Here is a 13686-nt window from a genome sequence, read left to right as displayed (position 1 = left end):
GAACTTGACATGGTCACCTATTGAAAACACCAACAGCTTATTCCTAAGACAGTTATGTGTCACTTAACAATGTGATATGCTCTGAGAAATGTGTCATTAGGTGATGTTGATACTGTCAATGCGTGAACGTCATATCATGCACTTACACAAAGGGAGATGGTATAGCCTACTACACATCTAGGCCAGGCGGTGTAGCCTGCTGCTGCTACAACCTGTCCAGTGCGTCACAGGAGGTTACATCAAGCACAAGAGAATATGATAAGAGAGGTGGTGAACATAAGATGTATGAGGCTGCTGACAGGCAAGACTGCAACCTTTTTCACAGCAAACCTTTTTAAGTAGAGAGAGTACACTCTAAAATAACTATTAAAAGTATGCTATACGTAATCCATAAACTAGTAACATGGCCATTTAGTTTCATTATCAAGTATATGTGCTGTCCATAACTGTATGTGCTACACTGTTATATGACTGGCAACACAGTAGGTTTGTTTACACCAGCCTCACCAAAAACACATGAGTAATGTGTTGCTAGACATTAGTGATGGCTATGATGTCCCTAGGCAATAGGGATTTTTCAGCTCCATTATAACCTTATGAAACTACTGTTGCATATGGGGTCAGTCACTGACTAAAACATTGTTTTTTAGTACATGACCATATATGTACTGTGCTTGATTATCTGCAATAATCTTCCTTTCCAGTCCTGGGTTAGGGGCTCAGTATACACAGTTGAAGCAACACACTTTGGAACAGGATAGATTTAATCTGGAGTTAGCTCCACCACTAGTTATCTGTGCAATCTTAAGGCAATTACTTAATTTCCTTCAGCTTCTGTTTACTCAGCAATAGTATGGGAATGTTATAACAAAATTTAAGAATTTGTTGTAAGAACTGGGTGCAATAAGGTACACAGGTTTCCTGCAAAGTGCCTGGCACATTAGGAAGATTATCAATGGCAGCTTTAAATATTACTTGACATTATCTCTGTTAGTATTGTAAGCAATACCACAGTGCCATCTCTTCTTTCTCTCTTTTTCCTGTAGAAAGGCAGATGTTGTCAGGCTTAGAGAGGGAATTAATTCCCTGGGACATGATGACCGCTCTTGTCTCAAGGACAATATAATCTAGCCACAGGATGGAAGAAAATGTTAGGATTAAAATGGTAAAAATCCTGAAGAAAAAACATCTCCAGCTCATGAATTAGATCTTTGTAAAGTTAATGTGAATTATATAATTTTAGGCTTATACCGTTGAGCCCCAAAATATTCTTACAGATAATAAACATTGTAGATAAATCTCTTTCCAAGTATACCACATGTTTCCTTGCTTTCTTACATGATTGATATACTGGATATGATTTAGTCTTTTTCAGAGAAAGCTATATGATTGTTTGGAAAATAAGTTTTTACCCTACAGTAATAGCTAAACAATTCCTTGTTGAGAGCATTGACTTGAATACGTTAAGGTATATGGTATTAGGCTGTGCATAAGTGTTTTTCTGAGACTCTATCCCTTGAGTGGTATGATTTTACTAATGCTGTATTAGCCTTCTATATTTAAATCTGAGGATAATTCCTAAATGTGACCAATGCATATTCCTTCAATAGCCCTCCAATCCCTGTTCTTTATGTATTACACAATAAGAATTAAGAATAAAGAGGAGAAAATGAAGAATATTTTAGTTCTAAGTGAGAGTTTATAGATACACCAAGGTTCTAAGGGCATGATGATTCTTCAAGAGAAAGGCTTTATCAATCCTTGTCACAGATGGCCCTGACTAATGAGGAGACTGGATAAGAGGCTTTTGAATAAATTACATGAGGTTTGGTAGAACATCTATTTCTAAACTCTCACCTCAAAACTTATCATAAAAGTTTGAGTGAAAATCGACATATTATTATCCATGTCATGTAAATGAGAAATACTAAAATTCATGGGGTTTATTAATTTTGTAAGAAAAAAGTTCTTATACTTGAAAAAAGAGAAGCATTCCTAGTTAATCAAATTAAAATAAACCTAGGGGGGCAATGGAAAATAAAAGCAATTTATGATTCTGTTTTTAAAACCAAACTGTCAAATAGCACATTGAACTATGATAGAAAATATGGATCATTTTAGATATGGACATTTTATCTTTCATAAATAATAAACATTTACTATTTTAATGCAATTTAAGTACTTACTTCAAATTTTCAAGTATCTGATTAAAAATATTCCTTTCCTGTTCTTTTTCTTCCAGGTCCTTATTCAATGTACTTATTTTTGCTTGATAAATCACTGTTTTACTTTTAACTGTCTCTATTTCATTAAATATCATTGAGTGTTTTTCCTGGAAAACAAATTCAGGGATGTTTCATTTTTTAATTCTAGGATTTTTAAATCCTTGTGATTCAGGGACATGATTATGTTTGGCTATATGAACAAGTAGAAGTGAACAGTGGCTTCCTATTAATATAAGCAATCATTTATTTTTATGGTCTTTTTGTTGTGTTACATGTGATGAGACTTTGTAAAAGATGGGTTAGAACTATTCTGTCTCTCCCCATTTCTCTTCCTCTCTCTCTCTCCCTCTCTCCCTGCTCTAGTCTGTTCCCATTCTCTCAAGCACACATACCTTAAAGTCATGTTCTTTGAAGATGCAAACATATGGTTACTGGTTTCCAAACATGTACATTGAAGGCGGAAAAGGATATATATTATGCTAATCTTTCAAAAAATGTTGATATTTAATTCCAGCTCAATTTTCCAAAACAGGCCTGTGCAATTCCAGGTTGGAGATTTGATTTTTGCACAATCTCTTCATATCTGTTGGTACATATATTGACTGACTAATTTACTGACTGGGTGACTAACTACTGAAGGTCATTCCCTGTGTCTGGCATTGCTTCTAACTAGAGCTGCTTTTCCCACTGATCCCACAGACCTCAACTGCTCCATGCTCCTATTTTCCTCCATTTTCCTCCATATGCTTCCTGATTCTCTCTCTACTCTTATAGATTTCAAGAATAGCAAATCTCTTATATGTATATTCCTATAAATATCTGCTATTTGTCCAAGATTTTGAATATTGGATACTGTCCTTGAATTTACATATCCTCTGTTTTCTTTCTTTTTCTGGAAGTTCTAGAGTTTTTCTACTGATAAATGAAGGTTGTTTTGTTGTTTGTTGTTTTATTAATACCAGATTGTAGTTGGAAGATGGCTGACTGGTATTCTTCAATGGGCCTACCAGGATATTTTATTATTACTGGGAGAAAAAAAAAAAATCAACCTAAAAAAAAAAAAAAGAGTATGAACAGGCAAAATTATGGATTAAGATAAGTATGTAGGAATCAGAGAGACTGGGCAACTCTCAATATAGCATGCTATCTATCACTATACTTGACTTTCAGGTGAGATTCCATAAATCATGTGTAAATATTGAATGAAGATTCTCATGGGAAACCAAGAAGATTTCAGAAGCAATGGTGTCAGCCACTTAGACCATGTAGCCAGTTCAGCAATGCTGAAGGTGGGTCAAAGCATTCTACACTAAAGGAAAGAGCCTCTGCTTCCTGCAGACAGCAATGAAAAACAAAAATTGTATTTTGGCACTTTTAATAGGTACCATCAGTTAGCCCTTGTAATTGTGAGCAGTGTATACCCTTCCATGGCATCAAAAGTGTTAGAGACGTCCCCACATTAATTTGAATCTGGAGAGAAAAAACTGTTAGATGCCATATGTCAGAAGTATACATCCGCATATCTGAGTGAGCAAAAGCTTGAGGACTCCAAGAGCCATTTGTAAGTCTTTTGACGAATGGTGAAATATCACCAGAGCAAATGGAAATAGAGGCATAAAAGAGTAAATTTATAATCTGAGCATTTGGTGAATTATTTTTTTCTCTAGCCTGGATAACAAAGGTTACTGAATTTGTAGGCTTTCCACCCAAAGGTACTTTCATGTCCAGACTTGGAAAGGTCTGGAAATCTGAATTGCAATTAATTAATAGTTTACTATACAACAGCGAGCTAAGTGTCGCTGGTTCGATCTTCCAGTCAGGGCACATCAGAGAAGGAAAACTCTGATTCCAAAAAAACCTCCGCTGCCTTGCGGCATACCTCTTCAGGGGAAAGGCTAAGGGAGTAAACCCCGACAGAAAATCCGGAGCCGGAGTCCCTAAGGCGGTTTGACGTTGTAGTCAACACCGGCAACTCCTGCGGCGCACCTGAAGCCAAGCTGTATTGACTCCGTCTTTCCCTTGGATCCTTCAGCTGCGAAGAGAGGGGGGGTCTGCTGCATGGGCAACAGCAGACCCTCCATATCACCCTGCCCAGGCTCTGTAGCTTCAGCTTCACTGGAGAGGACACTCCAGCGTCATTGCAAGATGTCGATTCAACACGGGAGGAGACAGATACCGTGTCACTCCCGAGTCGGACTGCACAACCATTCTCGGCGGTGCAGATAGACTCTTAAGAAGCTACACCATCGTCTCTCGAGACGGACGGCTGCCGACGACGGCCGACTATACAACAGTTTTCATTATTTCCTTATCTGAAAAACTTTCATACCACACATTTTTAAAAATTTAAGTAAGAAAATATATATTCATCTTCTAAACTTTTAATGTAAATTAAATTTTAATTTTATGAAGATTTAATAAATATAATGTTATCTAAATGTAATAAGTTCAAATTCTACACCTAAGATTTTAATAGGAGTTTAAAATAGTAAAAATTTATTAGCACTGTTTAGATTGGAACACAATTGAAATGCTTATGCACAGTAAAAGATAAAGTAATTCATTAGAGCTTAAGTTCTTAGATGACAGAAAATGGCATCTATAGTACTCATTGTACACCAGTCAACATAATGAGTACTTAATAAATGCTATTAGTGATTTTTGATATTATAACAGTTTGCAAGTTTCTTTAAAATGGGTTCAATAGCATGACCCACAAAGTGTTTCTTCACCTGGGCATTGCCTGTCTCACTAGCCCCATCTCTTTACACTTTAACAGTTGCTCTGCTCTCTGACCATACTGAACTACGTACTCACCATTCCACAAACACACAGCATTCTCCTATGATCTCTGTGTTTTGTAAACATAGTGTCTGTTTCTAGAATGCACTTGCCTCATTTCTTCAAGATAAAAAATTAAGTAGTAGTAGTAGTAATAATAATAATAATAATAATAATAATAATGGAAGCCATTTGTTAAATATTTCCAGTGCCAATTATTCTTTTAGGAGTTTGGTGTACATTATCTCTATTCTCTTCAATATCATGGCAAGGCCCATATCCAACCCCCATTTTTTCCATTCTCATTTTTAGACATTAACTCTTCTGTAAAACCTTCCCTGCTTCCCTCAGATGATTTCAGTACCCCACTCCATGACCCTCTCGCACATTATTATATGGCAGTCATGGCTCTGCTCACAGTATATTATTGTTGTCTGTTTCTTTCCTCTCCAACAAGATGATGTGCTTCATGAGTTAACCAAGTTCTCCTTTTACTTCCCCAACTTCAGCAACTTCCAACAATATTTAATGTATTTGAAGTGCTCAGTTGTAATTGGAAAGACAATCTTGTAATTGAAGGACAAATAAAATTAACCCTTCTTCTCTAACCCTCCAACTTCTAGTACGTTCTATAATATTGAGCACACAAACACACAAATAATATTCAGCCATACTTCTTGGAATTTGTTTATATATGTTAGATATGCCACCTTTGGTAATTTTTAGTTAATGTTTTTGAAATTAATATTTAGATATAGACATATGAACTGCAGTGATGAATACATATGTTTTATCTTTTGTTACATGCTCCAAGTAATTTGTTATCAATAATGGTAGTGTGCTAAATAGTAACAGCTGGTGTGAATGATTTGTTCTGATTTTAATGAAAATACTTTTCATTTTTCACTATTAAGTACAATGTTTGATGGAAAACACTGGTAGACAGACTAACAACATATTGTCAAGGTAAGGATGTTTTCATTCTATCTCTAGACAGGTAAGAATCTTTTTAAAAATCATTAGTGGCTATAGAGTTCTATCAAATAGTTTAGGCTAATTATCTTTCATTTCTGCAAGTATAGTGAATTATATTAATATAATTGTTTATACTGAATTGTCTTCATATTATTCAAAGGAATCTTATTTTGCATAATTTTTAGTTCATTTACTTAATTTTATTGTTGTTCAATTACAGTTGTCCCAACTTTTCCCTCATTGCTAGCACACTGTAAAATTCAATCTGCTGATATATTAGGAATATGTCATCTATATTCATAATTGAGATTACCTATAGATTTTCATATTATTATTTTTCACTTATGGTTTCAAAGTTATATTATATAGAATGAATTTAAAAGCTTTTCATTCTTTCTTATGCTGTGTACCTGGCTTTTGTAGGAAAGCCTGTAAAATACCTTGGGCTTGTTCTTGACTTAGTGGTAAAGTTTGGACAAATTAAACTTATTTTATAATTATTGATCTATTGCTGTTCTTTTAATCTTCACCCATTTTTCATTTATATTTTATAAATGAAATATATACTTCATGTAGATTTTAAAACAAATTGCTATGCAAAATAGCATTGTTTCCTTCACTTCTATATATAATTATGTATCTTTTAATTTCTCCTATTATTCTCTCTTAATTTCTATTCATTTCTATTTTCTCTTTTTTCCTTAAACATTGAATACATATGCCAAATACTTTTAATTTTTCCTATAAAATGTGTCGTGTGTCGGCAGCCGTCCGTCTCGAGAGACGATGGTGTAGCTTCTTAAGAGTTCATCTGCACCGCCGAGAATGGCTGTGCAGTCCGACTCGGGAGTGACACGGTATCTGTCTCCTCCCGTGTTGAATCGACATCTTGCGATGAAGCTACAGAGCCTGGGCAGGGTGATATGGAGGGTCTGCTGTTGCCCATGCAGCAGACCCCCCCTCTCTTCGCAGCTGAAGGGTCCAAGGGAAAGACGGAGTCAATACAGCTTGGCTTCAGGTGCGCCGCAGGAGTTGCTGGTGTTGACTACAACGTCAAACCGCCTTAGGGACTCCGGCTCCGGATTTTCTGTCGGGGTTTACTCCCTTAGCCTTTCCCCTGAAGAGGTATGCCGCAAGGCAGTGGAGGTTTTTTTGGAATCAGAGTTTTCCTTCTCTGATGTGCCCTGACTGGAAGATCGAACCAGCGACACTTAGCTCGCAGGCCGACGCTCAATCCACTGAGCCAAACCAGCCAGGGTATCCTATAAAATAATGCATTGGTAATACCAAAGTATGATCTTGGCCCAATTTTGCTGTGTAGTTTATCACCAGTCATTTATAAATAAATAGTAATTTGTATTTATAGGTATTCCTTAATACATAAGCAAATTAACAATAAAAAGATGACAAAATGTTTCCAGTAATCTACCTTTTTTTTCTTTTAGCTATATTTTTTTGTTATGGAGTTCTGATCGTACTTTATTGTGGTCAGTAAAAGTAAGTAACCCGTAATATTTGACCAGTATGAAGTAATGGTTAAGGACATAGATTCCAGTGCCCAGTACCAAATAGAGTGAATCTCAACTCAACACTAGTGAGTCATGTGAAAATGAACAAGCTTATTAACAAACAAGGCATCCGATGCTTCAATTGTAGAATAGATATGATAATAGCACAATCTTCATAGAGTTATCATGAAGATGAAATGAGTTAAAACATCTGAGCACTTTGAACTATCCCTGGCATAGAGAAAACATGCAACATATTAATGACCCATTATTTTATTATAAATATTATCATTATTTTCCTTGGTAATATTTTTATGTTTTTTGTGGCCCAGTACAGAGCAACTTTTTAAAAAATGATATAATGTCTCTGACTCATAGCCCTCATGCTGACCACTCACAAATCCTATTGTGGCTACCTTTAAAATATATCCAGAGGATAGTGAGTTAAAGACAATGGACTATTTCCACTTTGCTATAGCCAATGATTCTCTACAGATAGAGTATTAGATGTAAGAATTTTTAGGGGATAAATATTTATAATTTAGAAAATGCCCTGAAGCTTTTTGATATACAGCCATTTATCTGCCTACATACCAGTTTGAGGGGAAAATTTAGATGTCAGATATTAAAAAATGTTTCAGTGTGTAGATTGGTTTCCTTTGTAGAAACACGCTACAATTTAGTACACTACAGATTTATACTTCTGCTCTGTATGAAAGGTAACAGGAGCTACCTTAGATCAATGGGGAAGACACTGTGAGGGAAAATGAACACAGATGGTGTGTGTGCGAGAGCACACGTAAGCACATGCAGAACAAACTTAGTGTAGCCAATTAGAAGGGAAAAGCATCCATTTAAACTCAATTTTCTTGAATAGTTTTCACTGATATAGGGTGTAAATTAATTTTTTTTAAATATTAAGTTCTTTACCTCAGTTTCTATGAATGCTTCTTGGGTTTTCTTCCCCTTTTTATGCAAATTTTTCTTCGTTCTTTCCACATTTTTTCGAACATGGTCTCTTTTTTCAATTATATCATTTAGCATCTAGGAGACATTCAGATATTAAGATCTGTAGTATTTACAATTCAGTTAGCCTTGTTTAGATGTGCTATATCCCAAGTAACTATTTTAATACTTATGATATATATTTTGATATAAAGGGAAAGGATCACCACAAATGAATGACAAAAATATACTATGTTATCCACAATCCCAATATTCAATTTGAATTACCTGAGAAAACCAATCTTACCAATTTTAGCTAAGGAACAAACACTAATAAACTCACACAGAAATTATAAATTTTCATCACAATATTTAAAATATTTTAACCAACATTAAAACTCCAAATACAAATTTTTAGTAAGCATTACAGAAAGTGTATATAAACTATTCTTTCCACGAGTTTTTGCTAAATTAAAATTTCTTATTATTTATAAACTATTAAAATAGAAAACAAAATTGATTACTAAACTACAAGAAAATATAAAACAACAGCTATTAAAAAATAAGGGTAAATAAAAGTCATTAATCTTTTCTGGAATTTATTAGACTCAGGTGATTATAGTAAGACTTTGATGCAATTAATAAACTTCTATCATTAATATAAGGAGGAGTCATTATTAAAATCATTCATCTCTCTAGGTGTTAGTTACATGAGTTCCAGGATAAGCATTTAGAAGCCCTAAGTTGGGCAATATACTCAGAATTTGTTGTCCTCATGCTTTGTGAACTTGTACAAGTTGCTTTGCATATTTAGGTCTAAATTTTCTGAATCCTACAGTACAGATAAACTGTCTCTTGACTATTCTATAGGGAGGGTTTAAGAAATTTTTAAAAAGCCTTTCATAATAGGAACAGTTTGCAATCATAAAGTTTTTAAAATAAAACATTTTGAGAATTATTAAAGACTAAGAACATAAAGTTACATCATTATTTGCAATGAAAAAAAATCCTGTTGTCAAAATGGCCAAAATGAATAATATGTATGCACTCCCAGCAGCTAAAGACAAGAATGTATAACCCTTACCACACCCTCTACTTCTCCAAAAGACTAATGACATTATGTATACATAATTTTTCTACTAAACTTTTCTTTGGGAAGGGCTAGTAATATCAATTAATGCCATAAACTTGTTGTTTTGAAAATATTTTATTGACATTTGCTTTTTTTTCATCCAGTCTGTTTTCTACATGCATCAAACATTTACCATGAAAATGTTAAGATGCATTATATTTTATATTTGTGTAAACATAGCTTTACCATTTTATTAATGAACAGTGAAGATTTTGAATTAAATATAATTAAATATATTGTAGTGGACAATCATGACAAATAAATCATTATGTATTTGAAAACTGTTTTTCCGAAGTACACACTAAGATACAGTATAGAGTTCCAGGCAATAATATTAATAGTCTTTCTATGTGGTTTCACTGTAGATCAGTATGTGCTCATGGAATAGCTATTTATTCTGTCCATGATTTTATGTCTTCCTATATGAAAGCATAATTTTCCAAGTAATAATATAAAATCATATATATAATTTAGCAACCTAAACACTCCTGCAAATTTGTTTCTGAATTAATCAGACACGCTTACATCAGACTGTTCTTCGTGGATACTTTTCATCCTTACAGCCTCTTCTTCCATTTGTAGTAGAGGTGCCTCTACTTCTGCCAGTAATAGGGAATACATTACTTTATTTTTCAAAAGTTCCTGCTTTTCAATGATCTGTTCTTCTTGAATAGCAAACAGATTTTGCTGCCAGCAAAGATTTAAAACAATTCATTCAGTTATTAATTACCTAAATATCCATTTTCTCCCTCTCGCGTCAGGCAGAAATATTTGCTGTTATTTGAAATTTTTTTTTTTAATGCCACCACAAAAAATAACAGGCATGAATATAGCATATTTAAAGTGGACACATTATTAGAAAAATCATGAGAAAATATTAATAAACAATAAAAAATAAATATTCTTAGTTAAGTATTGGAAGATAATAAAGTTAGAGAACATACTAATGACAAATATTGAAAATATTGGGTTGGTCAAAAAATTCACTTCATTTTCACCAATAACTTTATTGAGTTGGCTATTTTGAGTATGTCAGCTATCTCCTACGTGGTATAACGATGATTTTTCTCAATTAATGTCTCGATTTCATCACTATCAACTACAACTGGTTTACCCAATTGTGGAGCATTGTCCAGTGAGAAATCTCTAGCACAAAACTTTGCAAACCACTTTTGACATGTTCAATCAGTCACAGCACCTTCTCCATACACTGCACAAATCTTTCTTTGTGTTCCAGCTGCATTTTTACCTTTCTTGAAATAATAAAGCATAATATGCTGAAAATGTTGCATATTTTCTTTCATCTTCAATATTAAAATGGCTACACAAAAATTTACAAATTTTGACATTTTTTTAAAAATGCACAGTGATGTGAAAACGGTCACCATACAATCTAACAAAATTGTTTCAAATGAAGTTAAAGACAACTGGAACCATCTCATGGAAAAAACAAAAGAACTTTTTGGCCAACACAATATGTAATTCTTGAAATCTAATACCAAATAAAACCAACAAACAAGATTTAGTAACAAAACATTAAGCAAAAGGGGCTGAGAGATTATAGAATTACTACATATATACATAAATTAGAAAATTTGGCATCTTCAAACACATAGAAGTAGAGAAACACTGCTTTATATGTTTGAAAATATAAAATTTCCTACTAGAAAAAGAATTTCAAAATTTGTGTTTGTTTTAAAGAGAACTAGAGGTGCAGATAATCTCAAATAATTTTTAAAAGTACATCATTTTGGATTGTTTTGCCACTTAATTTTATTTTTCTTATAATAATAATTTCAACTATCTATATATTTTTGAAGGGGAGGCATTCTAGAAAGATGCTAAGGAGTGAAAGACCCAACCTGAGTTTTAAAGGACATGTAAGCATTATAGCTAAAGATACAAAAAGAAAAATTGATTTTACTAGCTACAATGCTTTAGTCTCAATTTTTTACATAGAAAAATCATAGCATATTTTTATTTTAGGGTTAAATAAAGAAATTCAATGAAAGATAGTTAAAGTAAAGAAAATATAACATCATCACAAAGCAAACTAAAGAGATGCTTGGGAATAAGATCCCACTGCCCTTTTATGAGGCTGGCAGAAATTCCCATTAAGCCACAAAATGAGATATGTATATGGGAGGTCAGTTTCTTTATGCATGATCAGACACTGTTAGTTATACACAGAGGGCAACTGTCATCAGCTAAGGGGAGAAAACTGCTGGCTTGCAAACCAAGTAGTGAAAAGATGCCTCATTACAGACAAATTTAAAATGCTAAGGAAAGTGCAAATTAAAGGAAGAATAAAATATTAAAAGCAAATTAGGATTACCTGAATTGTTGTTCCATTAGCCACTTCAGCTCGAGTAAGTCTTTTCAAGAAATCTTCTCTACCCTGTAAAGTATCAAATTTTTAAAGAGGAGATTTTATTTATAGAATATCAGAAAACATTTTAGAGACAATTGCTAATAGAAGATACATTTCACTTATGTTTAATAAAAAGTAAAATAATTTTTACAATTGAGTATTATAAACAAACAAAGAAGCTTGCTGTTACTTGAGGCAAAGTTAGCATATGATACAAAGCCACGAAATAGAAGACAGGATTTCAGATCAATTCACTGGAACTAAAATATCAAAGTAATCAAAAAGGGAAAAACTAGACAGTCTTCAATTCTTCCCTTTCAAAACTATCCGTGTTTTTAAACTTAATTTCCATAACGAATACATTCAACTTTGAAAACAAGGTAGATACAGTTCAAGTCTAGAGTTTGCAAAATGGAGTCAGCTTCTCCATTTGGCAAGAATGAGTCTTTCTTCTTAATTTTTCATTCTCTTTTTTTATATCATTCCTTGAAAATGAGTGGACAAAATATATTTGGAAATATCTTTCTGTTACTTGGATAAAGAGCTTTAAACTCTTCATAGTTGTATTATACATTATCACACAATAATATTCTTCTGTTTTAGAATGACACCTTGGAACCCCTTATTGAAAGAGGAATTGGCTTATATATAGACTGCCCACCACATTCAAAAGAGATGTGTAGCTTCGTAGAGGCACACTGGAGGTTCGGAAATGTCCCTGCTATCCCTCCTTTATTACAGACTCCCTCTTCATACCCTAGGGTCTACAGAGGCAATATAAAGAAACAATTCTGTAAGTCTCTCCTACAACTCTTCCTTTTCTTGGTGCGCCAACTCATCAAAATTATGCTTTCCTGAAGTAAAAGAAAAACTCCAAAGAAGGAAAAGAAAATGTGACAAGAAAAGCAATAACTTTAATATATCACCTCACCTAAGGATATACCTATATCTAAAGCCAATTTATGCAATGATATATTTTGATAATCTAACTGAAATTAGTTGCCTCTTCTAACATGATAGCAGAGTGGTTTATCAATTTTTTCAATATCTAATTAAGAGGGAACCAAATTAAAAGTGCCTCTATAAACTAGAGAAAAAATATGTTGTATTCCAAAACAGTGCTACATTTGACTTTGCTTGAAACTGATTGAAAAAGTGTATGTGTGTGCAGGTGTGTGTGCTGAGGAGAGGAGTTGGGACAGTACAGCATGAAGCTGAACAGATTATGCAGAATTTTTAAGGTACACTAAGAAGAATAGTGAAGGATGTTAAGCAAGGTTTGTGTTTTGGAAAGGCGACTTTGGCTGCAATATGGGTTGATTAGTTCTTATGTCCTTAAAATTTATTCACGCATCCTTCCAAGTGTTGTTGTTGTTTTTTTTATTGTCATCCAGTAAGAGAGTACTTTGTCGTTTAAGTCCCTGAAATTAGAGATATTAATATTATACAAAAAGGACATATAGATGTAAGATTAATAAAAACTATAGGCAGCATATGAGAAATTATAATAAAATAAACTAGGAGTCTGAAGCTGCAAGAGTAAAACAATTGGATTTCTAAGAAAGGACAGAGTTCCTACAAATTTTGAGATCTGTATATATGTACAAAACCAACTCAACCTGTTACCAGTGGGCAAATCTGCACTCCTCATAAGAACAACACCCGCAGCTTCACCTTACCCTCTCAGGGAACACCTGAGTTCTGTTTTCTACCATAGCCCCAAACCTCTGTGAGTCAGAAGCCAAGGGC

General features: G+C 33.7%; 1 protein-coding gene across 1 annotated transcript in view; it reads right to left on the bottom strand.

The window, feature by feature from the left end:
* Window positions 1-13686, bottom strand: part of CCDC178 (coiled-coil domain containing 178) — a 303687-nt gene that overhangs the window by 205716 nt on the left and 84285 nt on the right. Inside the window, exons 13-16 of the mRNA XM_090284995.1 lie at window positions 11902-11964; window positions 10092-10253; window positions 8420-8533; window positions 2187-2332 (exon numbers count right to left, since the gene is read on the bottom strand). Coding sequence (XP_090141121.1) covers window positions 2187-2332; window positions 8420-8533; window positions 10092-10253; window positions 11902-11964 — 485 coding nt within the window. The remainder of the gene's footprint in view (window positions 1-2186; window positions 2333-8419; window positions 8534-10091; window positions 10254-11901; window positions 11965-13686) is intronic.

The sequence above is a fragment of the Furipterus horrens genome, unplaced genomic scaffold (assembly GCF_987537825.1).
Source record: "Furipterus horrens unplaced genomic scaffold, mFurHor1.1.pri manual_scaffold_8, whole genome shotgun sequence".
Classification (NCBI taxonomy): domain Eukaryota; kingdom Metazoa; phylum Chordata; class Mammalia; order Chiroptera; family Furipteridae; genus Furipterus; species Furipterus horrens.
This window is presented reverse-complemented; position numbering and strand designations above follow the sequence as displayed.